This window comes from Stegastes partitus, unplaced genomic scaffold (assembly GCF_000690725.1).
Source record: "Stegastes partitus isolate 25-593 unplaced genomic scaffold, Stegastes_partitus-1.0.2 Scaffold70, whole genome shotgun sequence".
Lineage (NCBI taxonomy): Eukaryota > Metazoa > Chordata > Actinopteri > Pomacentridae > Stegastes > Stegastes partitus.
In genome coordinates this window covers 223,699-251,078 of record NW_007577801.1, presented here as the reverse complement: position 1 = coordinate 251,078, position 27,380 = coordinate 223,699, and the positions used below count along the sequence as shown (strand labels likewise).

General features: G+C 38.6%; 2 protein-coding genes across 6 annotated transcripts in view; both read left to right on the top strand.

Annotated features, from left to right (window-relative positions):
* The window catches only part of cuedc1b (CUE domain containing 1b), a 32,743-nt gene extending 22,823 nt beyond the window's left edge, over positions 1 to 9,920 (top strand). For 3 of the 5 annotated variants that reach the window (XM_008276371.1, XM_008276368.1, XM_008276369.1), the window contains 4 exons: positions 338 to 396; positions 1,085 to 1,132; positions 2,165 to 2,234; positions 4,117 to 9,920. In XM_008276371.1, coding sequence (XP_008274593.1) covers positions 338 to 396; positions 1,085 to 1,132; positions 2,165 to 2,234; position 4,117 — 178 coding nt within the window. In that variant the 3' untranslated portion in view covers positions 4,118 to 9,920. The remainder of the gene's footprint in view (positions 1 to 337; positions 397 to 1,084; positions 1,133 to 2,164; positions 2,235 to 4,116) is intronic. The other 2 variants (XM_008276373.1, XM_008276372.1) reach the window with 1 other exon arrangement.
* A 1,563-nt stretch (positions 9,921 to 11,483) lies between these two features.
* On the top strand, positions 11,484 to 27,053 carry wsb1 (WD repeat and SOCS box containing 1). The gene is made up of 9 exons (XM_008276367.1): positions 11,484 to 11,860; positions 13,282 to 13,450; positions 15,905 to 16,188; positions 17,157 to 17,288; positions 18,419 to 18,519; positions 21,109 to 21,281; positions 22,304 to 22,417; positions 24,467 to 24,574; positions 24,773 to 27,053. Exons 1-9 carry the CDS (start codon positions 11,821 to 11,823, stop codon positions 24,933 to 24,935), a joined length of 1,284 nt encoding a protein of 427 aa, XP_008274589.1. The 5' UTR covers positions 11,484 to 11,820; the 3' UTR covers positions 24,936 to 27,053.
* The last annotated feature ends 327 nt before the right edge of the window (positions 27,054 to 27,380 follow it).

The following is a 27,380-nucleotide window of genomic DNA, read 5'->3' as shown; positions in this document are numbered from 1 at the left end:
CTCTAACACCTAACTTTACACATTCTAGTCTTCCACTTGCACAACAACAGGCGATATAAAATCCTTCCTGCTTTGCCTTAGTGTGGTTTGTTTGTTTACTGCTGGTGGACAAATGAAATCCATATGAAAGGATGCAACGCCATTATTATCATTATCTCCATAAGGACTTCCATACTCAACAGCATTATTGCTGAGATTTTTTAAAGCTTGCATACATCACCAGCCATGGCATTCATAACTGGGATTTATTTGTCCACATTCATGAGTCTGTGATTTGTGAGAATGATCTGGCTGGCAAAGCTGGACGTCTAGTGTTCTTAACTGAGCTTGTTTCCAGATTGGGCACAGCCAATTCTACAGCCAATCTCCTAGACGATGTCGAGGGAAACCCTTGTGGTAAGAAAGATATGTCAACTACACAATGTCAAACATTTTGGTTTTGTTTTTATATTTTATTCAGCAGTGGCCTACTGGTCTGGCTGTTCCCACAGATGTCAAGTGACACTCCACACATAGACCGAACACCCTGTCAGCACTTATCCATCCATTCAGTCAATGAAGAAAGAGCTGACCACTGAGCTACACATCAGTTTTGATGTAGAAAAGAAAAAAAATCATAGAACCTAATCAAGAATAAAATAATTGTAAGACATAATATGTAACATTTCTACATTAGAATGTCTAAAACTGACCATATAACCATGTTATATGTTTTGTTCACTTGTGTACCGGTACTTGAATATTTGTCAGTATCTTCAAGCACAGATTTTGAACTGCCAAAGGCACAAAACTTTGTTCACACAAGCAACTACATGCTAGCGTAATGTTGAAGATCAGAGCTAAGCACAGTCCTATTAACTGAGTGCTGCCCAAGACCAGATTAAGGACCACCTTGCAGTAATTGTATTACTACTTAGTTATATAGTAGCACACCCTTATCAAATTATTCAATTTACTATGATAGAAATATAAGCCCCACAGTAGTAACTGATCTCAGTGCAACAAAAGTAATTACTGAAACTGAAAATGTTAGTTTTTCATCACTTCGTATGTCCACCCTTTTTTTTTTTTTTTTTGCTAACAGACTCAGTCCTCCTCTGCGTGAAGGAGGCCAGTGTTGCACAAGTTTCTGGTGAGATGTCCTGCCATTCCTTGAAGACTAATTTCTGTCATTTTCTAAATTTTAACATACTTGTCCAGGTCATAGTTGTTTTTTTGTTTTTGTTTTTTTGTTTAGTGATTTTGGCAGTGTGTCTTGGATGCTTAGAATGCTGGAATATTTCTTTTCTACCAAGCTTCTGCAGACTGGGAGTCATCTTGTCAGTGCTAGTGTTTTGGTTTATCCACAGGCATTAATGGTGCCATCTATAAAAGTCATCTCCCCAACATCTTTTGCACACATACAGTCCCATATCATCACACGTCAACCTTACAACTTTTCTCTTGGGACTATGCATTTACTGAGGTAGTCCTGATCAGACCCACACCAAACACAGAAGTTTCACAATCTGATTTTTCTTCTCCATGTGGAGCCATACAAATGCAAGTCATTTGCATATGTAGCCAATAGGTCCAAAACTAAGAAAGTTCTGGTGTTCACAGCTCACTTTATAGCCCTGTTCATGTAGTCAGGCTCACTGGAAATCAGATGTACTCAGTTTCACTTATGTGTCAGTAATCACTTGAGTTGCATTGAGAGTCTATTTTGAGGTCTGTATTTTCAACATAGCCCATCTAAAGTATTTGTTTCTGATGCTTCATAAAAGGAAATATTCTGCTGTTCAAGTTGGAAATAATGCAGTTATTGAGGGCTGATACAATTTTTCATCCAACACAACACATTAAGTGATAATTCACATGGGTATTTAGTTGTGTACAGTTTTAATTTTGTCATATTGTAATTGTTGTTCTATGTACATAGTATAAATATGTACATACTGTATCTAGATAAAGACAAGTATTTTGACATGGACACTGACCTCAAAAGGCTATTTAATAGAAAATCAAACAGTAATACTAGAAGGTACAGTCTACTGTAGTGATGATTTAGAGATTTGTTCCACTGTCAATGTGTGGTGATACTGTTAAGGTGAACCACCCACTGTTGAAAATATTTTCAACAAATAAAAATAAATGGGACTTTTGTGCTCTTGTGTGTGTCCAGAGGAGGATGGTCAACCCAGAAGAGCAAACACTCAGGAAGAGACTGAACAACGTAACGAGCCAGTATCATGGTAAAATACTGCTCAGTCATTTGAAAGATGTGCTTCAAATTTGTCAAGTTATAAAGACCATGTTGGAATTAGTGCACATACATCAATATGAGAGCAAAGTTAAAGTTGCTCTGCAAACACAATGCCCATCACTCCGGTTACAGGTCAGTGTGTGATGACCTCCATCGATGATACTGTTCTCATACACATTAAAGCAGTTAGGGAAGCTTGTCCAAGAACACAGCTCTATATTTAGAATGGATGTAAATGCAAACAAATTAAAAACAATTACTATTTATTTACACACAGATGCAGAATCTATCCCCAAACTGACATGCGTTATATATTTTTAATTTCTGCATTTAAAATCCTTTGTGTCGCCATTTGGCTTAGGAAGGACAATGAGGACTGTCTTAAGTTTAATCAAAACAGCCCTTCTCAACAGAAAGCACTGTCATTTTTATGGCTATAGCTAACATAGACTGCCTCAATTCAACCTAGAATTTCAAATAAAGCTCAGTCACAATACCATCCCAACTGGGTGATTTACCTTTTTGGGGGGTTTCTGGTTGCTTTTTTAAGTTTTGGATTTTTGAAAGCCCTAAAACTGCAATGTTATATGTGACTTAGTGAGCCAAAATCCCAGAATAAAGGTTAGTGGAATATTTGCTGAATTCCAAACTGATTTCCTGGCAAATTATCAGGAAGCCACAGTCTGATTTGTTGTTTTCTCAGATATATAGAGCTGATAATTACTGGGTTTGCTGCCATTAAAATAGTTTGTCCTAATTTTACATATTAGACATTCTGCTATTTGCCTTGTAAGTGGAATCTGGAATATAAATTGGAATCAAATCATTTTGGGCGGAGGCAGAGAGAAATTTGTTAATTAAAGAAAAATTACCATCTTTACCTCCAAAACCTTCTAAGATGATTAAGTTGATTAGTTTAGTTTAGTTTAGTTTAGTTTAGTTTAGAGTGGAATGATGCTGCGGCTACAACACATTAAGTTCTTTTAAAACAACATGGCATATTATTACATGCAGGTAGCAGATAGCAGCCCAAACCATCTATTAACCGTCCCTGCCTATCCTTGAGAGAATCACAGGGCCTGGCTACAAGCTTCTGGAATAGGCCTTTGTAGGCCAAGGTTAAAGTGCCTAAAACTTTTGCACATTGTGTTTTGAAGATCCCTGAGCCAGATTTAATGTCACTGCATAGAGGAGGAAGGCTTGGAAGCCTGATATTCTGTCTGTTGTCATCTGAGCAAATAAAGTTTATGACATTAGGTTTGAAAAGATATGAGCAGAAATCCTGTAGAATCTGGTCTCAACCTGTGATGTACAGCAGCTTAAAAACAAAAGTTGTACAGCTGTGTGTTGATCTGTGAAGGGTGCTGATACGATTAACTCTCGTGATGTTCTAGTTCTCTGTTGTCCTCTGTATCCTCTCTCAGAAGGAACCACTTAGAGGCACAGCACATGTTACAGCCCCCAGTTTCCACAGGCAGGTTCTAAACTTAAATCGAGTTATGGCAGTTGCAATAAGGTAAAAGAAATTTAGGGAACTTAAGGGTACAAGTGAAAGTGCCACTCACCATGATTCCATCTTATCTAAAGGTCACTTGCACAACTTAATTCCAGGAGACTAAAAACTAATGAAATGAACAAGCATGTGCCCTGTGTCTGATAGAGGCTGTGTCTATACTAAATGTATACAGACTTCTCTATCTTCCTCTCAACAAAACTAAAAATAAAATGTTCCTTTCCAGTGTTTCAAGCACCTGAACACAGTGCTGTCTGTAGTTCTTGCAGCTTCTAAATAAAGCACAGACATTATCTTCATTCATTGTTTTATTTTGGGATGAAAACCATAATCATCTAGACTCTCATCTGCATTTCAGATCCTCTCTTGCTGCACCATATCAGGGTTACCATGGCCACGACAGCATGACCCATGGGTGGTGGCTTTGCAGCTCTTCCTGTCCCCACCTGCTCACCCCACCCTAATCCAGCCAGCTGATGTAAGGCTCAGCAATGAGTTGAGACTCACACCCCCCCACCCTCCTTCCTGGGGAGAGGAACTGGACTGTTCTCCGCATTGGGCTAATTGTCTGTAAATGCATTATCTCTGTATTATAACACTTTGTGGATATATAGTTTTAAATGTAAAGGAAAATGCATTAGTCCCTACAGTATTTGGTAACTGCTTCCCTTAATCAACTGAGAGAAACACTAGCATAGTAATAATCTTTCCATATTAACCTGTGTTACTTTTCCAGACCTGTACAGTAGCAGACTACATGTTTCTGAATGGGGTCCCTCAGGCAGGGCATTTCAAATCCAAAGTGTGCACATGCCCCTTTATATACACTAAACCATGTAGAGCTTTTTTACCATGTTTTCTTAATCAGATTGGAATATTTTGCTGTTTTTGAATGTTAGGGGTTATGTAACTGAATTTCTTATATGTATGAATAATGAGGCCATTAAAGCTGTCGCTGCCCAAATGTCAACACTTCACCGTGACCCTTATAACCATTTGGTCACATTTAATGGACTGTGTACTTAGAAAGCATGAATGCTGCGTTGTTTAGAGTAGTGTACTAGTTTGATTTGTTTGGCAAGGTGAAAAAAAAAAATCCTATTTGTATTGTTTGTTATTGTAGCAGCACTAGAAGTACAGTTGCACAGTTATGAGCTGTGTGTCATAACGTTGAACCAGAATTACAGACTGAGCAAGCATGGTTATCATGCCAAGGACAATATGAACTTTCTGACTTCAAAAGGCAACCGAATTAAAGTGGATAACTTTAAAGCCCTGGTACACAAGGAAATGGTAGTTGTCCGACCAAGTCTAAAGGCAAACGTGTGTGTAGTTGTTTTCTTGAAAGTGTGGAAGTGAAAAAGTTTTTGTTCAAGAGATGACCTGTGCATCTATGTTTGCATTGACGCACAAGGACAGAAGTAGTTGTCTGAGAAGAGAAAGCTGGAGAGAGGGCTTAAAACACCTCCACTTTAAAGGTCTTTTTGGGTCTGCTCATTGCTGAGGAAGAGAGAAGTCCCAACCTGGTGCCTCAGTTGGACTCGGTCCAAATCATTCTTACTCTTATTAGGTTAAGTAGCGTCTCATTTTACTGCCATGGGTCTGTGAGTATGTCCAATACCCGAGTTCATCTGAATGTACCAGAGCTTGCTCAATATCATCATCATTCATTAATATCTGGTCTTGTTTTTACAAGAGGTGGAAACAGAACTGAATTTCTATTACTTTATAATGGCTCATGATTATTAATATTATATTGCTGCTGTTTATGTTCTCTCTCTGGGTTTGGCTGTGTTCAGGTTCTTCTCAGATGAGGTCTCTCTCTCTCTTTTTTTTTTTATATAAATGAATGCATGCATGTCAGGTCTGGGTAGGTTTTCCATGGGTCTGTTTTGGTGAAGACCTCTCCTCCACATAGCTGACTAATCACTGTGTCAAGTGAGTGTGACCATAAGATTGTTAGTTCAGAGAGTTTCAAATACTGTCACATGCAGCCCGCCCAGTGCTATCATTACAAAGGTGCAATTGGTTGCAGTGTCAGACGCTGGGTGAATATTCAACAAGTGCTTTGTGTAAAGCATAGTTCGGCCTTCAGAATAGTAGTTGCATATGGTTTCCTCTTTCAGGTGCTCACATCCACAACAGTAATCCTACTTTGATGAAATAAAATGAGCATGATGCCCAGTTTAGCTGAATTAGCTGCCTGCTATTTTCCTATTGTGGTGGCTACGTTCTGTAATGACTGCAAACCTGTGGCTGCCTGGGAGGGAAGAAACTCTTCAGTATGTGCTGGCATGGTAAGAAGCCAGTGAAGGTTCTCAGCTGTGCTGCTGCAGCAGTGACTCCTGCTGGTTGTCGATGGTTCTTGCACCATAGAGACACAGCCCCCCACCCTATGGTAAAGCCTGTTGCTGTTACTTTGCAGAAGAAAAAATTGGACTTGAGACAGTATCTCACACAGCAGCCGTCCTTGGGACAGCATTACAGTGCTTGCTGAAAATAAGTGTAGCATCAAATTGGGTACCCTTCTCAATAAATGCCGACAAAGATACACCTTTGTATTTTTAAAAACGTGTCTTATTGGTTGGAATTATGTTGGTGTGCATTTTTGACCTTCTCTGTATGTTTTTTCTGTTCTGACCTCGCCTATTGAACCAAACTAGGAGTCTCAAATTCACTGCTCTAGACACGTCCACAGAGTTTTATTCACTGCTTCACTTACCATGTCGCATATATTTTTGTCAGGTTTCCAGAATTCTTGCAATGAACCAAAATGACATTTTTGAGATGTTATGAAAATGATATCACTCAGATTACGTTGCAATGTCTTTGTGCAAATCACACCTTTGTTATCCTGTCTTTCCCCAATTCGACATTTTTAAATGCCAGTGTGTAATGACTTGAACCCTGGCATCATGTGTAGGCGCGAGAGTATTAATGGTTGTGATTTCCACATGAATAATGGGATGACAACATGTGTGAATTGTGATTGATTGACAAAACAACACAAAAGATGCTTGCGAGGTTTGGATCTGCCTCTTTTTCCTTGTTGTTTTTAATTCTATGTGTACATGTAAAACTAGCATAGATGTAAAAAGTAGTCATAGTCTAATGTAGCCTTTGTGAGCAGGAAATGTGTGCTGTGTGTATGCGAAACTTTACAAGGCAAGGCTTCCAAGAAAACACCCTGATTTGAAACTCTAATTAACTTACAAAAAGTGAAATCAACTAGTTTCCTCCCTTTGTGCATCAAAGGGTTCAGAAAATCTCCCCAAATGAACTTTTCTGGATTTGCATTTTGTGTGTTATTTATCCCCATTAATTAAAATACTTAAATGTGATTTTTTTTTTTTTTTTTGCTTATTTTGTGATGAGCAAAGACTGAATGTCAGTAATTTGATAGGTAATTTGTTAAAGGACCATTTCAGTGTTAAATGCATGTCCAGACCATTGACGCATATATTAAATTTAAAGCTCAATTTACCAATCTTCTTACATGGACGTTGATCAAATGGCTGTGGAAAGAGCACCACTCGTAATGATGAAACTACCAACTCTTTAGTTCACCTCAAAGCCCTTATTATTATTTAGATATTCTGCATTTTAGTCTTTATGGAGCAGCTGTATTATCGAAACATATTAAATAAAGCCACGGTTCACTGCCAGCTCAGCAGCTAACGACACACAGACACAGGAGACGGGAGGGGAACACAGGAGAGCATTTAGCAGCTAAAATATCATATTTTTCTCAGGAGTTGGTGGAGACCAAAAAGAAGTTAAAAGATGGAAAATATCAGACTTAACTTGGATTCATCAGGTGGACACAAACTCCAAAATGAATGCCAATGTGGCTGCTGTCATCAAAACTGAAATAAATGGAAATAAACAAGCAAAACGTTGTTTCTTAAAGGTTAGATGTCATGTTGCTGGGTTGTAAAGTCAGCAGGTTATGTGAATGATGGAGTGGTGTTTCTTCAAGGGCCACATTTGTAATCTCATCAGAAAACAGTGAAATGTTAACTCACTTTGACTGTGTGCTTTGTCTCATTTTTTAAAGATTATTTATTGACGTTGACTGTAAAGTCAAGTTTGCACATGCTTGTTTTAACATTGAACTTTAAGGTCAGACCTAAATGTGTTTATAAATGAATTACTTTTATTGGCCTTTTGGAGATTTGATTTGTATAACTGGCCTCAAAAATATACACATTTAAATCGCTAGAAATGGCACAAGCATATGCAGTGAAAATGGCAATAAAATCATTATTTTGTTCAGTTTCATGATTTTACATCGAAGGCAAAATGTTCAAAACAATCTGAGAACCCAGTCAATGTTAGTCACAGGAAGTCAGAATAGATGGGTCGCTTTTATGTTTAGTCAATGACCTTTTACCCACTTCCTAATCGTTCACTGTTTTGATTCCAGAGTCATATTATCAGTACACTGTTGCATGTCTTAGTTCATACTACCTTGTTGTCTGTTAAAGTGGACCTTGATGAGCTGGCTTCCAGAGCAGTTTTGGGCAACCTTTTTCTGTCTGGCTTTGCTGTGATCTGTAAGTGGTTGATGTTTGATTAATTTTTAGGAAACTTGTTAATGTTTCTCCGCTCAGGGAAATCTACCGCAATTAATCTCTTCCATTTAGATTTTTTGACACACGTTACAAGCACAAATTGTCCACACAGGATACCGTACAGGTTATTTCCTTAAGCTTAAAATGACATATTGTTATTAACATTTAGAACCATTCAGAAGTCTTAGTACTTACAGAGAGGTGCGTTTTTTACATGTAAAATAATCTAAAGTGAGCAGCTAACAATTTGAGAAAAGCTAAAATTGCTCTTTGGGTTTGTCTCTGGTGGCCAATTAGACTTCTGAAATGTTGGACTGATTATTTCACCACGTTCAGATTTTTCTCCTCAACATTTGCTCTGCCATACTCAATAATGATAAGTCTTCCAAAAAACTAGCTTGTGTTGTCATCTCACAAACCTCCGCTACTGATGCAGCACTGTAGGAAAAATCCACTGTAAAGTGTCTGAGCAACAGCTCAAACACAGATATTGATGTGCTTTATGTCCAAAAGTTTGTTTAGTCATTTTGATGTGAGGTTCTTATTTTGTGGAATTGATCAAACATATTGTCGATCACATCATCGATCATGTGTGTTACAGGCATACATTGTGTTGTGGTTTGAATAGAGTTTGTCTTTGCAATTTGTCACAGGTGCTGGAAAATGTAGGAAAGCATTCAGATCTAAACAACTGGAGCAATGAAACATTTTCTTCAGTTGACATCAGTGTTGGATTAAATCAAAATGAAAACTTAAATTTGTATAAGATATGCAACTAAAGTGCAACTTATATCATTAGTGTATTATTTGATTGGAATTTAACCATGTATAAGTAATTTCTGCATTGGTGAGACTATGTATAAATGAGGCAGACTGAGAAAAGTGTGCAAGAAGTCATCCCTGCAATGTACTGAGTGGTGCATTATGATGTGGGGCACGATTTTCTTTTTAAATACCCACAGTGTGACTAGCTCACATCAGTCATTTGAGCTGGTCAGCAGCAATGCTTGAATTTCTTGTGTGCCACTGAGCAGCTAAATCATCTGAGCAAATGAACAAAACACAAAGATGTTGTGCAGATTTGGTGGTGTGTGTCATGAATGTAAATGAACTGAGATCAAGCCATTTAGCAACAGTACGTTGTTTACAGTGCACATGAGCTTTGGGCTCTGCTCCTCTGTAAGATTGTATGCCATATCCACAGAGCAGAACCACATCCTGGGTTTGACTTTCCAGCTGTTTCATATGGAACTAAAGTCTGTGTGTTGCAATTACCGACCATTTAAACACGACACACACTAACTAAAAAATAAATAAATGGAATTGTTGCATTTAAAATTGTTTTTTAAGGAACTTTACACTTTTGGCTCAACTTCATTTTTAAAGACGGTAAAGAATAGAAGATTTGTTTCACCCCACAGTTGTGTCATGGTTGTTCATGAATGTGGTTCTTTTTTCCATTAAAGTATTATTGTATGCAAGAACATTTCTTAGTCATCACAGTAATTGTGTTGTACCATCTGATTTGTTCGTGAATTATGTTTGTAAATATACTAACATGACTATTAAAGTTTTTTCTATAAAGTAACACTTTTTCCTGGACTGTGTGCTTTGGCTTATTGTGCTGAAAGGTCATCATCATCTGAAACAGTTTTTTAAAGAAACTCTCTTTATTTTGGTGCAGTCATCCTTCCCTACTTCTGAGCATTCTGTGTCCCTGCTACTGAGAAACAGCCCCATAGAATGATGCTGCCGCTACCGTGCTTTATGCAGGATTGCATTAGTATATACCATCCTGCATTAAGAATGGTGGTGGCAGCTAAACCTGGCTGATGTTCACCAGATTCAGTGCTTAAATGTAGTTGGACAAACTCCAAGCAGGCTGCCACATGTTTTTACTCAATAGCGACTTCAGTTCAATAAAAACAGATTGATGAAGTGCTTCTAAGATGATTGTCCTTATGGCCGGTTTTTCCATCTCTGCAGGGGACTGCTGTGGCTGTTTCAACATTTGTGTTTGATTCTTGGACACCTCCTTAATCAAAGAACATTGTTGCTGGCTTACAAAGTCTGGCCAAGAGGCTAATTGACCAAAAATGTTAGAAAACTACGCCAAATCTTCTTAGATTCTCCAGGCTTCCCCTTTATGTGGTACATTATCTTTTCATTTGGTGAACATGATGGGATTCCCTTAGTCCATCTGGCAACTGCAGATGGTTTTTCATCTTTTTTTTTACATTGTATGGCTGCACGTTTTTTGGCAGACAAGATTATTTTCTTCCAAATCTGACTTTGTTTTTATTAACTTACCTACACTTTTTAAGCTGCTTTTTGTGCAATCTGTCAGAATTTTCTATAAATTACTGTAGTTATTAATATATGTAATTTTTATGTTTGGTGAGCTCCCTCCCAGATCCCAAAACGTGCATCGTAGGTTCATTGGTAAACTGGTCGTGGGTGTGAGCATGCGTGGTTGTGTGTCTCTTTCGCTTTCATCTGAGATGGGCCATCAAACTGCCAAGCCTCTCATCCACTGCCAACTGGGGCTGATTGTTGTTTGTTTACTCATTCAAAGTACATTCCTTTGTCTGCAAAAATCTTTATTATCAAGGTCATGGCACTCCCAAATGCTTCAGAAGTTTTCAAGAGGCACGCCCGCCTCTCGGGCTGGAGCCGCTGCTGCGGTGGCGTGAGTGCGGTTCATGGCCAGTTTCTTCAGTCCTCCTGCTGTGTCTACTTTTCCAACTATCACGCTTGACAACGGCATAAAAGTAAAAATATAATGGTGAAAAGAAGAAACCACAGAACTCGTGAAAGAGAGGTGAAAGTTTTTTTGTTTTTTTTAAAAATAGCCTTCCTATTGTTTTCCTGCGTAGCGGCGTAATTCAAAGTGAGCTGCAGCGATGAGCCAACACGAGCTACAATAACACAAACACACCGTGCCAGGATAGCAGTACACACTGTCCACCAGCTGGTGGCAGCAGTGCGCTATTTGGCTGATTGTTGCTAAAGCAAAATGAAGGGAGTGGGGGAGGTGGTGCCACTGTTACCAAGGCAACTGTGCTGACGTATCCTGAAACCCCTCCCTCGGTGTTAGGGTCCGCCCACCTTTGGGAGAAAATAAGTGGATACAAGGCACACAGCAGCCATTGTGATATAGGATCGTAGTCAGGTCTACGGAACTAGATACTGTAATTACGCGTAAGGCAGGTTTTAGTCACTGAGCGTGGTAATATCTGAGTATTATATCTATACATCTGTACGGTAATTAAAGTCTACCGTCGAGAAAGTAAAGGGAAAAAACCTAGCGAGGACTGTATTATCCGCCCGAGACGTTCAGCTTGGCGGAGGGATTCAACCGACCCTGAAGCAGACACCGAAAAGGGCAGAGGCGCCGTCTGATTTCGCACCTACTGCTTCTTTCCTTTAGATATCTTCTTTTTACAGTCTGTGCTCGGCTTTTCTCTCAGGTCTGTGCCCTTATTTAGATGGCAAGCTTCCCAGACTCTGTAAACGAAAATGATATAGGTAAGTGCTTTATCCTGGGACCAGAGCGGTGTGAGAACGTTAAATGTTTGCAGGCATTTTGTGTTCGCCTCTGAAGCTGCAGTAATAACCTGAAAGATCACAGAACGCTATATTGCTTGTGTAACATACCCTCTAGCTGTAAGGGTCTTTTTTTATAATACGCTGAGCGACATATATCTGTTGTACCAGTTCCGTAGCGAAGCGAATCATCTAAATAAGTGTAAGCTAATATACGCAGATCCATTAACGTTGCTTACAATCTACGTGCTTTGTACATGAAGCAGTACAGGTGGCGTCAGAGTTTCACTACATGTTGCAATGTTTGTGTGAGTTAACGTCGTGTGTTCTTTGGTATTTACAAACTTGTAAACGACAGCCAGTTATATTATTGTATGTTGTGGTTAGTCAGCTTGTTTTCATTGCACGCCAAACCCCTTTTCGTTTTGTTAATTATTGAAGACATTTCCTTGTAGCTTGCTCATGTAGACCTGGTCTTGGGCCTTCCCTCCCCCACAGACTCACACTGGCTGATTCATAGCTCAGTACTGACGTACGTGCAGACTTGCACTCCTAACGCTGCATGGCTGTGGAGTCTACCGAGGTTTAATTTACAGTAAACGAACAAATTACTTGACTTATTTAGTGTCTGAAATTTTAGTTAGGCCCCAACAATTTCATAAACTATTCATTTGTTTCAAATACCATGTATTAATAACTACAGCTGCACTGCTCTAAATGTTAACATAAGGTCTTCTGCTCAGTGTTTCAGCTCATTCTTTTATCTTTACTGTCTATATATCTATAATTATCTTTCATGTTGCTAATTGGCAGAGTCAGAAATATTTTCTTCAAATGAACACAAAGTCAACCATTGCTTAACTGCAAATGCTTAACTTTATGATTTATTTAGCTTTATTACTCTGCACTTAAAAAAAGACAACCTCCCTTCATACCTTCCTACACTCATATCTGCAGTTTGCGTTTTTTAGATTTTTAAGATATATGGGGGAAATTTATGCTAAATGTTACTTTGCAAAGTAGGTTTTCTTTTCCTGTTCAAATATACTAAGGACATGTATTAATGAAGAAAGTAAGAGGTCAGATGTGGATATATGTGGTTTCTTTCCCTTTCCTTTGTTTATTTGTAGACAGTTTCTTCATTTAAGTTATATTTGTCTCGCGACTTATTTTAATTTGTAATATTCCCTAGCATTTAATCTTTTTTTCCACCCACTGTTTTCGTAGAAGCGGTTTGGTTTGCACAGCAAACCAATCAGATGCATGCAACAGTGACAAGCCCTCTCATGTGTTAGGTTACTTTGGGATGGTCAGAGTTCCTGTGGGTTGGCTTGACTGAGGAGAAGGGCTGTAATGTGTTACTCAGTAAAGCTTAAGTAACAGCGCTGTTGCTATTTTTCCAGGTAAGGCTAAGTGCATTGGTGAACTCCTGGTGCCTGTTGCTCCCTTCGACCAGAAGTCTGGGCGTGAGGCTTGGACAGTTGCCTTTGCACCCAATGGTTCCTACTTCGCCTGGTCTCAGGGGCATCGCTTCGTCAGGCTTATTCCGTGGACAAAATGCCTGAAGAACTTGTAAGTATCATTTGAGTCTGAAATGCACTCAGTACAGTGGGCATGCACATACAGGTCCAAACAGGAAGTAGAGGGTTGGTTGGATTTCTTTTCATACATGATTATGGACACTTTTATCTTTAGATATTTTACCAACTAGGACAAGTGTAAAAAAGTTGCAGAGCCACAGGAAAAACACAGAAGGTATAGAATGTTACTACTGAGTGTTTTTCCTTAAAATTTGATTGTTACTAAATTTAATTCTGCAGTTTTACCATTCAAAAGAAATAGCTGTAAACCTACTGAACACGGATAAGGTTTAACTCCTCATTTTATGCTGCTTGAAATCTTGTTATGATATCATCTGATAACCAAGCAAATAAGTCGCAGATCTACATATACAGTGTAGTGCGCACGTTTTGCAAATATGTATGCTACCAGAAATTCTCAGCCATTTTATGACCCTTAGAATCCTTCTCTGCCTAAGACAAGCTGAATGATGACATAGGTGCGCCTCAGTGCCAAGGACACGTGACTTCAGCAGCTTGCTTTCTGCCTAACAGAGTTGTTTTCCACTTAATAGGGCCTTGTGACTTTGAGCCACATTGACATTGACTGTAGAACAAGTCTTTGTTGTTCCAAAGCAGCAGGCTTTGGCTGTTTAGCTGCAGCCTTCCCCCTTCAGTTACTTGGAAGAATGTAACTAAACAGTAAATGCACCATGTACATGGTCTTTGTTATGATTAAGAGATAAAGTTTACAAATGTAATTTCTATGTTTTTCATTAGAGGGGGGTTCAATTTTACCTGTTTTGCACAAAATGTTTTTGATCTGTTTAACTGGTGACACATTCTTGACCAATCCAAACTCCAGACAGGTGTGACTTTAAAGGATATTGATCAGACAGTGTGATTACTACACAGACACTCCTTTGACCACTGAGTATAAATGGTCATCAAATATGCAGCTTCATTCAAATTCCACAATGCCACATATAACAAGTGGAGGATGAGAACAGGCTGTTGGCATTCTGGATGCATAAATAGCATGTTAGGTAAAGGTGTGGCTGGACACTTGAATGTCCACAAGTTTTGTCTTCTGATAAGTTTTTTCAGAGAGCATGGTACGACAGACAATCAGCCATCTGACCATAAACTACGTGCCAGTGTCAGAGCTTAAAATCATCACATCTGACTCAACCTTCTGAAATTGTTTGCAATGTGCTACAGAGACTACTGATGAAGTTGTTAGTATGTGCAACATACAATTGTGAACAATACACTTGTAAAGACCATGCATATCAGGGCAGTTTTGAGTTTCTATTGTTTCTAGTAACTGAATTTTCTATGAGGGAATTTTTGAAATGTCATATGTCTCAAAAAAAAACAATAATGCATTTTGGTTTTAGGAATGTCAAAATCTGTTGTGTCAAATACACATAAAGCACCTTGAAATAGCATTCCCGATGATGTAGAAAGCTGTGCTAATTAAATTTTATTTGTGGCATGGCCTGTTAACTGCTTATGAGTGATCATGATTGACTACAGCTGGTGACTCCTCTGAGCCAGTTCAAATGGGGCCCATTTTATACACTCATTAACCTCAGCCACAAGCTCTACAATGGGAAAGTCTGAGGAGCTCAGCAAAGGTCTGAAAAAGCAAATCATTGACTTGAACATGTCAAGAAAGTCACTTGGAGCCATTTCAAACCCGCTACAGATCCCCAAATCATTTTAGTGCACTTGTGTCACTGTCATGCTCAAGAAGGAAACACAAATTATCACTCGCTTCTGAGAGACACCAAAACACCTGGTGGACAGCTACCAAAAGTGCCTAGTTGAGGTGAAAATCACCAAGGAACGCTTAACAAAATATTAACATTGCTTTATGTATATTTTTGACCCAGCAGATTTTGTCATCTTTCCATAAGAAACACAATAAATCTATAAAAGAACCATAATGCGTGACTGTTTTTTATAAATATGCACGAGTTTCAATGATTTAATCATAAGAAAATACAAAATTGTAGGAATGATTCAACACTTAAGACTGCCGTGATATACATGATCATTACAAGTGAATAGAAACTTTTGTTCATGACTGTACACAACTGTGTTGCCTGTATGTTTTGTAGAGGTGGGGCATTACTCAATGCAAATATTAGGACACAGTTGTTACTGACTTGTGGTTTCTGGTTTAAGACACCATCCTCTCCATCGGCTTTCCAATGTATTTGTACATGGTTGTTTCATGATGTGCATTCTGTTGTAGAAATGCTGTGAGTTGGAACAACAAATAAATATTCCCCTATGTTAAAATAATGGATAGAATTTAATACAACATTGCATGCTGCATTTGTGTTTTTGTTAAGTATGCTTTATAGTTTTAATAACTTGTTTTTGTTTGCTTGTACTTTCTTTAGCCACTGTCTGTTATTGACCCCTCTCTGTCATTCTCTGTTCTGTGTAACTGTAGTTCAACGGGCCATGGTGGAGAGGGCACCAATGCATCAAGCCCCCGGCACTTGTCCCGTCAGAACAGCGATGGGAACAGTATAATCCCGGTGGCTGGCGAGCCTCGCGAACACATCATAGACTGCGGTGACATCGTCTGGGGCGTAGCCTTTGGGTCCTCAGTGCCAGAAAAGCAGAGCCGCTGTGTTAATATCGAGTGGCACCGCTTCAGGTTTGGCCAGGACCAGCTGCTACTGGCAACAGGCCTGAACAATGGTCGCATCAAGATCTGGGATGTTTACACTGGTGAGAACACATTTCTGTTATTTAGAAGTGGTTTCCTTTTTCATCTTTATCAGTCGATAATTAGATCAGGTACTAAGTTAGTAAATTAGATAATGAAAAAGAAACCTAAATTCTGTGTCAGCATATACAGTCGTGAACATAAGCTCACACACACACTTGTAAAGACTATGCATATCATGACAATGACTCCTGTGACTCTTTATCTTCTATGATGAACACGTGCATCTTTGTCACAAACAACAGCATTGCATTTTGGTTCTTTCATAGATTTATTGTAGGTCTTCTGGAAATATGACAAAATCTGCTTCGTCAAAAATGTACATACGGCTAATATTTGGTTAAACATCCTTTGGCCATTTTCACCTCTGTCCCAGTGGTGTGCTTTTAGTAGCCTTTCACAAGCTTCTGGCAAGCTTCTGGTTGTATCTTTGACCACTTCTGTTGACAAAATGGGTACAGTTAAAACTAGCTGTGCTGTTCTTTTGACACAGATGTGTTTATTAAGTCCACGGGTTCAGTCCACCTTATTAACTTGGGAAAACCCAACAAGTGCTTTACATTTGAAAACACAAAAATGAACGTGTGGCTTACAGTACCAGTGTTATCTGGATAATCATAACTCTATTGCTTGAAGTATTGTGACCTCTACCCTGTAGAAAGCTAAATTTCTCAAAAGATAAGTCTGTTTGCCAATTGTGTAAAGTTGTAGGTTGATTCTACAACAACACATTAATCAGTCTTCTAATGTGCATTTATTGGAACAGACTTTTGTTTTAAACAGTCCAGTTTTACACAGGACATGTAATGACTTGCACTTTACAATCCTCATACATACCTAAAGGTGGTCCAATGTGTATTTTTACACTTCAAGTGTTTTTCACTCTGGACTCTGAACACTGGTCTTAAACCACTGACACCGCAATGACTTTCTCATTAATCATAAGTTTTGATTTTCTGACTTGTTGCAGGAAAACTGTTATTGAATCTGATGGACCATACTGATGTAGTGCGAGACTTGACTTTTGCTCCTGATGGCAGCCTCATGCTGGTGTCTGCATCAAGAGATAAAACACTTCGTGTGTGGGACCTTAAAGATGATGGTAAGTAATTTAACTGTCTTTGAAAGAAAGTTGCCATTTCAACCCAGCTTTCATTTATGTTCCTTTTCATAGCCTTTCCTATAGGAACAGAACCCTGTGACCTCTTTTTTTTTTTTTTTTTCCAACCGAGAGCATGATGTTGATAGTTGAAATACTAGACGTCTGTAAGACCGGAAAAGTAGACAAAAGATCCAGAGACTAGGCCAGGCTATTGATGTTAAGTGTGATGTGTTGTGCATTTTTCACCTTTTTATACAGACAATATACAGTATCACATCGACATTATGAGAGTCATAGATCCACTATATTGTCTCAACATCCAAATGCAGCTCTTCAATGTTGCTTCAAACCACGAACACTCCAGAAAGCTTTTACATGTCATGTGAGCTCTGCCCTTATACCGGTTGCATAGAATTGGCCTGTGACCTACATTCCTCCCATAAATTGTTTATGCGTTAAAATCATTGTATGCTGGTAATAATTGGTTTACTGTTCTAAGTTACTAGCTCGGCATATAAATACACATTTGCTGATATGCTATATATGCTATATTTTTTATTTTTATTTTTACAAGTGTCTATAAAAAGACCAAAACCAGCTATTGGATGATTTTATGAAGTCATGGCAAATTAGTTACATGAAAAAAACTCCCCTAACAAATACACAATTTTCTTTTTTTACAAAAACATGACAGTGATCAGTTGTTTTATGAAATTGCTCAGACTTTCTAAACACATAGCTATATAAAGCATAAACTGGACTAAAATATTCTTGACCAAATGAAAAAATACAGTAAAAGGCAAACCATAATATTTATTCTACAAACACCAAAAAAATATCAAGCTGAAGTATTTTGGTGACAAATGTATTTAATTAAAGTAAGTATAAGTCAGGGTGACGTTTTTAAAAGCTCAGTGGTATGGGCATGGTGTCATTGGTTCAGCTTGAACTAGAGATCTTCATTGCATGTCCTATCTCAACATCTTTCCCCTTCTTTTCTGTCTGCCTCTGTATTGTCTGCTGTCAAATTAAGGTGAAAAAGCCCTCGAAGTATTCACAAGTATGACTTGTGTGACTGGTGACAGAAATATAACTTTGAGAGTAAAGGACACGTCATTTATGTCTTGCAGGTAACATGGTGAAAGTTTTGCGGGGGCATCAGAACTGGGTGTACTGCAGCGCCTTCTCCCCTGACTCCTCCATCCTATGCTCAGTCGGCGCAGGCAAAGCAGTATGTATACAAGTTCCTTTGTACTTATTTTCATGAGTTTGCTAGCTAATCTATGTGCAATTGCTTGTCACCAGTTATGCTCAATCAACCTTCAAATTACAACATTCCCCATCTGCCCTTCCCTCCCATTTCCAGCTTAGAACAAACTGTTGCTCGGTGTCATTATGAGTTGAGTTACCTGCATCTAGATTCTGTTTGGCTTTTGTTTGCTGTGGAAAAAAAAAAAAGGTTTTTGGTGTTCTAAAGTTTGCATGCAGAGCAGACAATTGTTTCACTAATGTTTTGTAGCTGAAGTAAACATGTTTCATCATACAGTATTTATGTTGAAGTTGGGGAGACCAAACAGATGTTTCTACTGCAAAGAAATCTTTCAATTCAAGTAATTTCCCCCCCCAAAAAAACTCTTTTGCAGTTTGAAAAAATAATTCTGACCTTATGTAAAACTTCCATATTTTCAAAGGTCAGCTAAGAAATGCAATTACTTCCTGTATCACATGTTGACTTGACTTCCCATATTTTTGCAGCCCTTAAGGCAGACATGTTTCTGACAATAAATTCCATGGATTGGCCACGATTAGTTCACCTTATCTACAGTGCTGGAGACATAGATTAGTCTGAATTTTGTGGTAATGGTAGACATGGTGGTAGTTTTGTTAGGCTCTGTGTGTCCCTACAGTGTGTGTCTTGCTCTCCCTGTCACAGGTGGTGGCAGAGCTCAGTGTGTGATTGGTTTTGAAAGGAGCGCCGCGCTGACATTTTGAGCAGCCGGTGTAAACCGTGGACGCACAGTGCACAATGCCCAAAGGCCTGGCCAGGGGCAGCCTGGCACCTGACCTGCAAGGTCAATCTGTACGTAGGTGCTGCTCCATGTCTGTCTACCTCTGCTGTTGCAGTTCCTCTATTTTTTTTATTCATTTAAGTTTAAAACTGTCATTTAACTGGTGGTTAAATACCCCCTCTACTCCCCACCCCCACCCCTTCAAACCCATTTCCACACCTCCCTTTTTTTAATCTTTAAATAGCTTCGTCTACCATCTGCACACGCTAGCTTCTCCTTTTGCTACTGGGATTCTTGTTACTTTCAGTTTAAGTGTTTCTCTTGTAGCATAGAGTGTAACATTTTAATGCTGCCACTGGCAAATTTTAGAAAACAGTTTAGCTCAGCTGAAACAACAGCCAGCCAACAACTAACCTTTCACTCCTTTCTATGTCAGCCTTGGCACTTGCGAGTGCTTTGTAAATGTTACACCAATCCCCATTGTAATGGAATTACTGTGTAGCTTTAAGACTGTTATTGTTACACACAATCATGAAAAGTTGTTTGTGCCTTTGAGCACTTGCATTCTATGAGAGCTGTTGGATAAAGTTTAACTGTTCCCATAAAACTTGTGTAAGAGCAAACCTGGTATTGAGAGAAGTGGATGGCAAACTGGCAAGTTATGCAGTAACGTTTCCATCTGCCTTTCTTCTGTGGCTTTTTCTGCTTTTTAAAAGAGCACTGAAGTATTCCTGCTGATGGCAGCACCAGAATAACAGCAATACATAATACTTTATGTCATCCAGTGTTTTCCATCAGCATAGTTGTGATGATAAACACATATTAGAAATTTAGTGGAAAAAAAATGTTGTTTTTACGTTAAATTGGGAAAATAGGAAAATAGGAAGCTAGCTCATACAGAGAGAGAAAGCTCTTCAAGAAACGGAACCATTTGTCTGCATGCAAATAAGAGTTTTATTTAAACCATTAACTGCATGTGTTAACAAGCAGCGTCTGCAGCACTTTAATATTTTCAGTTTCTAACAATCAAAACATGACAGGATGAAAGCATTTAGTAATTGCATACTTCTCTGATGATACATTGTCCTGGAGGAAAAATATTAGTACTAAAAATTCAGGTCATGTCTCACTGTTACAAGAAAAAAGCTTCTACTTTCTACCAGTGTGTATGTATGGTATGTGTGTTTGTGTGTGTGTGTGTGTGTGTGTGTGTGAGCTTGTGTGTGTATATGCATTTGTGTACTTTGCCAGAGGTATCAATCCTTTGGCCATAAAATATTCTTTTCTCTTGCAGTATCTGTCTCTCTTCGTAGGCTTCTGCCGGAGATGCGAGCCTATTGTAAACACAGTGAACTAAAACTCTGAAAGGGGAAACCAGTGGAGTAACTTTATGTTACCTTAAGTTACTACTTGTTTTATTTTCACTTTTTTTGTGTAGACTTTTTTCTAGTGATAGAAGTTTGTATTTTGTTATATTTATTAATATATTAAAAGATGTATACATTTAAATTATGATGTGGTAGTTTATCTATATAGAATGTTTCATACTTTTATTGTAATGACCAGTATAGGTCAAGTGTTGATTTTGACATAGCCTTGCTGCTTGTGTAGCATTTGCTCTTTTGTTTGGTTGGCCTGGTTTAAGGTTACAAAAGCATTACAGTGACCTTGAGCATAACTGTTTAATTCTGTTTTAATTCCTGTTGCTTAATTTAATGTCTAATTTGCATCTAGTAATAGTCTAAGATAGTCCATCTGTACTCTGTACCAATCATTCCACGTGCTATAACAGTCTCTTCTTCAATTTGCAGGTGTTCTTATGGAACATGGATAAGTACACTTTGATCCAGAAGCTGGAGGGACACCACCATGATGTGGTGTCTTGTGAGTTTTCACCAGATGGGGCACTGTTGGCCACCGCCTCTTATGACACCCGGGTCATCGTATGGGACCACCACAAGGCCACCGTTCTGCTGGAACTGGGGTAAGTAAATGACGCACAACATGGAGGCTAGTGGATGAGGGTTTGGCTGCTCTGGAATGCATTAATATTTATAACAACTCAGAGTGGAGAATCTTGACCATTTCCATTTGCCAGTGGTTAAAATACAGGTATTGCATTTGTCAACCAAAAAAAAATATTCTGAAGGTCCCCTAACAAGCGTTTCCATAGCCTTCACGTGTCAAAGCGGTTGTCAATGGATGGAGTGTCCTCGGTTGTCATGCCCATGCCATGGTTTCTATCTGCTGAAAATCAGATATATTAGAAAGCCACACAGCTAGTAAATGAACCCTGAGCTTACTATGATTCTGGCTCTAACTGCTAGGCCCTGAGTGTACTGAATTGAGCAACGTTGCTTTATTGGTTATGGGGTTGTAACACACAACTATTATTGTAGTCAAATATTCTTTCAAGTACTATTACAAATAATTGGCTATTTGAAATATTTTATTCAGTCCAGCTAACTGTAATGCCTTCATATCAAAGCATTTCAAGTCAACACAAAAAACAGGCATGATGACGTCACTAACTAATCTAAAAATACATTCGTTGCCAGCTAATCTGGTCGTGGATTTTAGTCGGCACTGTTGATTACACCTTGCACCTCTAATTTCTTATCAATTCAGTTTTTTTTTTAAATTTTAAAGAGAATATATAAAAATCTTTTTATCTGACCAAGGATTTAAACTGGTGTGTCAATGGTTTTGCAAATTCATGGTGTCCTTCTTGGGTGACGGTAACGCTTTTTATGATATCTTTTACATTTTATTGTATATGGTATGTATCTCAAGTGGTGATACTCCATTGTGTTTTTAATCTACGTGTTACACAGTTAATATTGAAATTAGGCTTGACTTTAAAAATTAAATTGCAATATTTGAAAATTGACAATTAGGTATTTTCCCCATATAGTCAGCCCCATTGTTCTGTTAGTCTTTTTCCAAGAGTGAGTTTTCATTTTTAGCCTGAGAAGTTACTGAACTCCTGCTCTCTCCTTTTTCTAGCCATCTCTTCCCTCCTCCTTCACCCATTTTTGCTGGAGGGGCAAATGACCGCTGGGTTCGCTCTGTGAGCTTCTGCCCTGATGGCCGCCACATTGCCAGCGTTACTGATGACAGGTAAGAAGCTGAATGACGTCACTTACAGTAATATTCCTTAACTAGTTGTATGTAGCATCCTCACTTTTGTTTGCCTTTTAAATCTACTTCAAGTGTCCTTTTTTTTGCTAGGTTTTTATTGCCTTTCTTGTTTTAGTCGAACACTATCTTTCATTAAATGAAGAGATTAAAAAAAAAAGTATAAATGGTTGACATATAGATTTTTGTTGTAAAATCTTAGAACTGTTCGAAAATAATTCTCCTACTCTCTGCCTCTTAGTGCCTGTTTGGGCTTATACATGTCAGCATGAACACATTTTAGCAGTAGATTAACAAGTGCACCATTTGCAACATTTTTTTTAAGTGTTCAAAACAGAAGAAGCCTTGACAAACTCATGTATTTTCAACTGTTTGTCCCATGATTGTGCATGGTTTTTAACGAAGGCTTTTTTACTGCCTGTTAGTGCACATGGACTGGTATGTAAACAGCAGAGCGCAGCAGAAAAGTTTCACTCTTAGATGCAGTTTTTAAAAAAAAATCTTACAGAGTCATAAGTGTTTTGGGACTTGTGAGCACAGAGCTACTGTGTATTGGTCTGCTTGGCCATTTGTGGGTCACATGACTGTCACAAGGTAGCTATTAATCATTCTGACCGCTGGCTGACCGAGCACCAAATTGTTGGCAGAAACTATCTTGAGGGGAAGGCATCGAGTAAGCTTAACAAAATGGTGGCTGTAAAAACATGCAGACTAACAGAGGCCTTCCACTGAATGCTTTAAATAACTAAACAAAGATACTGTCAGTCATAAAGTTTAAGTAATATGTTTATTATTGGTATTGTACAGTAGATTACTCTGAATCTTCTAGTGTGTTATCACAAGAAGTCTCATTATCTAAGGAATCGAATGCTTATACATTTGTTGATCACATTCATGCCATGTATCCTGGGAATAATTGCCTTTGGTGTAAATGGCCCAGTGACCATCCCTCCAGTTTCAACTACAGCTAGTATTTGTCAGATGGACAGACTCTGTTTACTTGTGACTTCATGTTCATGAAAAATATTTGAATGTCAGTTGCTCCTTCAAGTTGAAATATTTTAACCTCATAGTAAATTTCCATGTTTTTCAAACATTACGATTTAAGCTTCAAATGCAGATTTTTTTTTGGTTTGTCATAAACTTGTTAAACCATTTTCTAGCACTTGACCAACCTCTTCTAGAGCCACAGAAGAATATCAGAATTATTTTCACAGACTGCCGAGGAGTAGCCATGAGGAGTAAACTGACTTTTTGTGTATTGGGTTGGGTATTATTTTGATTCTAATGATTCTGATTTCTATTCCGATTCTTAATGATTCTGGATTCAAAACAAAGTACTGGCTTATTTTACAAATGTTTTCAGTCATACTCTAACTCACAACTGTGTTTGTACAGTTTATGGAAACTGCCAATTTAGATCTTACAGTATAATTTGCTTGCTGCTGGTAGATTATATAATTTAACAGTCTGTTTATGACTTCTTTTTTTAAAAAACTGTATTGTACCATGGAAGTCTCCTGAAATGACAACATGGCAACAGTCTTAAATCAGTTCACTTGCAGCTAAGGTAGCTGCTGCCTGTGTACGTACTGACAAGAGAAAAGTAGAAATCTCTGGCATGGTGCCTGATGCACTTGTGGAATTTCAACTGAACCAGTGACCAAAAACACAAAACTATTTATCTGTAAAACTGCATACATGATGTGGTCTAATAATTTAAGTTATTGCAATATGAGACACATCAGGACAGCATTAGGAGACAGCATTAGATCACATCGCATGTTCACTTTACATAAAGATATAAAATAACAGATCTGGAGAAACTGTCTGTGTAGTTGGAAGTGTCAAGGCAAATGCCTCAATTTAGTAGCAAAGGAGATCACTGGCAAGTTTGTAGTTTAATTGTATACTGGACACATTTTAAATGGTTTTCAGTCTATGCTAACATTAGAAATACAAGGCAGTTCCATTTTTTGCATGCAATTTGGATTCTGACATCGTTTTCCGGGTGTTTTTTTGTCTGCTCAGGCTGGTTCGTTTTTGGAGCATCGAGGAAAGGGCTCCACAGGCAATTGCCTCTGTCTCTAATGGCCTCTGCTGTGCCTTCTCTGCTGAAGGAAGTGTCCTTGCTGCTGGGTAAGACATTAGCACGTGCTCAGAGACACACCCTCCTCAAAACAGATCACATTACAGTTCCTCAATCACATCCCGCCCTGTAACAGGCAAACCAAGAAAACTCCACGTGTTATGACAGCTGGCTGTCAGCACTGTATGCATTTATAACTCACATTTTCTGCCTTCTCTTGTATAACTTGTCATAATTCTTGTTTTTAGGACTCGTGATGGTAGTGTGCACTTCTGGGAGTGTCCTCGTAGCGTTGCCAGTCTGCAGCACATGTGTAGGATGGCTCTCCGCCGGGTGATGACCACCCAGCAGGTTGAGGCTCTGGCCATTCCCACACCGCTCCGCGACTACCTGACTTACAAAGTCATCTAATTCTGACCCCAGCCAATCCAACTGCACTTGTCTCAACAGCGACATGCTCAAAAACCAACGAATCTCTTATTTTCTTAAAAGAAATCGTTTTTCATAGAACTTTGATGAACAAACAAGATTGATCGGGACAGCAGGAAAAGTTTGAAGTTTTACAGAAACCCCAGAGCCATGTTCTTCTCTCCACCCTCCACCACCGTTATTTTGTGCATATTTATTTTTTTAAGTGCTTTTGTAAATGAGTGTGCTGGGACCAGCGCATCCTTCATACCTGTAAGGTCAAATTGTTTCTAAGCCCTCCTGTCTCCTCCGACATATTACTACGGTACCTTTCCTTTATTTGTTGAGCTACTCTTCCGGCTGGCTCCAGCTCTCCACTAGCTTCAGTGGACTCTTCATCTTTTCCTCTGATGTGAAATTGCTGTTGCACTTAATGGAGAGCCTTTGCAGTGGTGCTTGCTCTTAATGTCAGGTTTTCTTTTCTATTTGCTGGGGGGAGGTAAAGGGAAGAGACATGGGGTGTTTGAATGATGCAGGGTTTTTAAGGCCAAAAGTCAGATCTATGAACTACTGAGACTTGGAAGTACCTTGAAATCACAATATTTTCATGGCAAAAAAATCAACAGCTACGTTTCTTTGACAGATTTGGAATATTTTTATGAAACAGTATTCATGCCTTCACGGCACCTTAACTCACTGAAACCTAATCTTCTTTAATGTGGTTGGCAGCCGTTATTTATTTCTAATACAGAGACATAATTTGCTAGGTGCATTAGCCGTCATACAGTCCAGTGCAGTATGCAACCATCTGGGTACTGTATCGATTATACATAGCAAAAGAAGCTCGATACTTCACTTTCCACTGTGCTAGCATGCTAACTAGCATGCATCATTGGAGCCTGGCTGATGGTGTATATGTCAACAGGTAAATTAGTAAAGCAGCACCTATTATTTGTATCCAAACTAAGTGGCTAACATCAGTGTTTCAGTGACCAGCAAATATCAGCCCCATTTTGGGAAAACCAACAATTGCTTGAATCCTGACATTGTGAGGACTTAGTCCTACCAAAAATGTCTCAGACTGGCAACAAACAGTAGTGTGTGCGTGTGTGCGTGTGTGTCCTTGAGACCAGTGTTGTTTGATAAATTTACAAAGCAAGCACCTCTGACACTTAACTACTATCTACATTTGGACTTGGTAGGCAAAATTCCATGTGATATGTATGTATATACAAAATTGTATCATTTCCATAAACATCCAAAACATTTTACGCTTTTTACCACTTTATTTTGTCATGTATATCTTTTTCCTCTGTTGAATATTTGTACTTTTGTATTTTGTTCCTTCTTTGTTTTCCTTTAAATGTGAAAATGTCAAAAAAAAAACAAACAAACAAAAAACAACTATACATGTCTTACTGCTAAAGCCCAGAATGAAAGGTATACTACATTACTGTATAATGCAGATTTAGACTGTGGCAGTGCTGCTGCACCCTGTCTGTATGTAGAAATTACAATAAGCAATTCCTGCAACCCTGAAAGACATCTAAACAAACCAACCAATCAGCTGCCAGCCTTGGCCAGCCTCTCTCATGTTGACTGAACTCTTGGTAGAAATGTATGCACAAGAATTCCCAGTAACTCTAAGATGCAGCATTTTTAGAATCTGTTTGATTGTCATTTTTAGTTTCTCACTGAGAAGAAAAGTGAAGAAGGGAAAGTACACTCTAAGTGGCCTAATTCCTCTTTTGGTTTCTGTATGAAGGTGGGTAGAGAGCAGCTCGCAGTCATTCTTGGCAATAAGTTCCCTAACAGTGCTAATGCCAAAGGTTTTTCCTTTTCAGATAGCCCATGTAAATGGTTGGCTTCTCATAGTTTCTATTGCTCTATAGAGGGAGTTGCGTGGATGGATTTCACTGCTTAGTTCACTATACAGAACCTTAACTGGGGTTTGCATCACATGTTTGTATACCTGTTACCATTGTGATTGGAAAAACACAGGCCTGCCTCAATGAGATGCAGTATGAAGCGTTAAATATATCAAATATCTATGAATGTATTAAGTTCTGCAATCTGTTCTTGTGTGCAAGTTTCAATAAAGGTTTTTTTTTAAAACAATAATGGTGGTTATTATTAGTGTTATACAAAAGCTGTTCAAACTTTTGGCAATAAATGTTTGTTATTTAGGGAATGTGTTTATGTAGAACCCTTTTCCATTATAAACACTTGTTTTTGGTAAAAGACATTGGATTGTTCCAAAGTCAGGGTAATGCTGCTGGGGAGGGATTGTGGTGAAGGAGGCCTTTATTTATTGTGTATCTATAATTATTTAAATCAGATTTTCCTTAATATTAGGGTCCCATATAGTGTGTAGCGCACTACAATTATACAGGGTGAACTAAATTTTAAGATGACATTTTGCACTGACTTAAAATCAGGGCCATCACT

Bases quoted from the DNA above. Each gene is read 5' to 3' on its own strand.
- wsb1 (XM_008276367.1), top strand. From the start codon at position 11,821: ATGGCAAGCTTCCCAGACTCTGTAAACGAAAATGATATAG. The intron at 13,451-15,904 runs GTAAGTATCATT...GTGTAACTGTAG, and splicing joins ACAAAATGCCTGAAGAACTT to TTCAACGGGCCATGGTGGAG. The intron at 18,520-21,108 runs GTATGTATACAA...TTCAATTTGCAG, and splicing joins CAGTCGGCGCAGGCAAAGCA to GTGTTCTTATGGAACATGGA.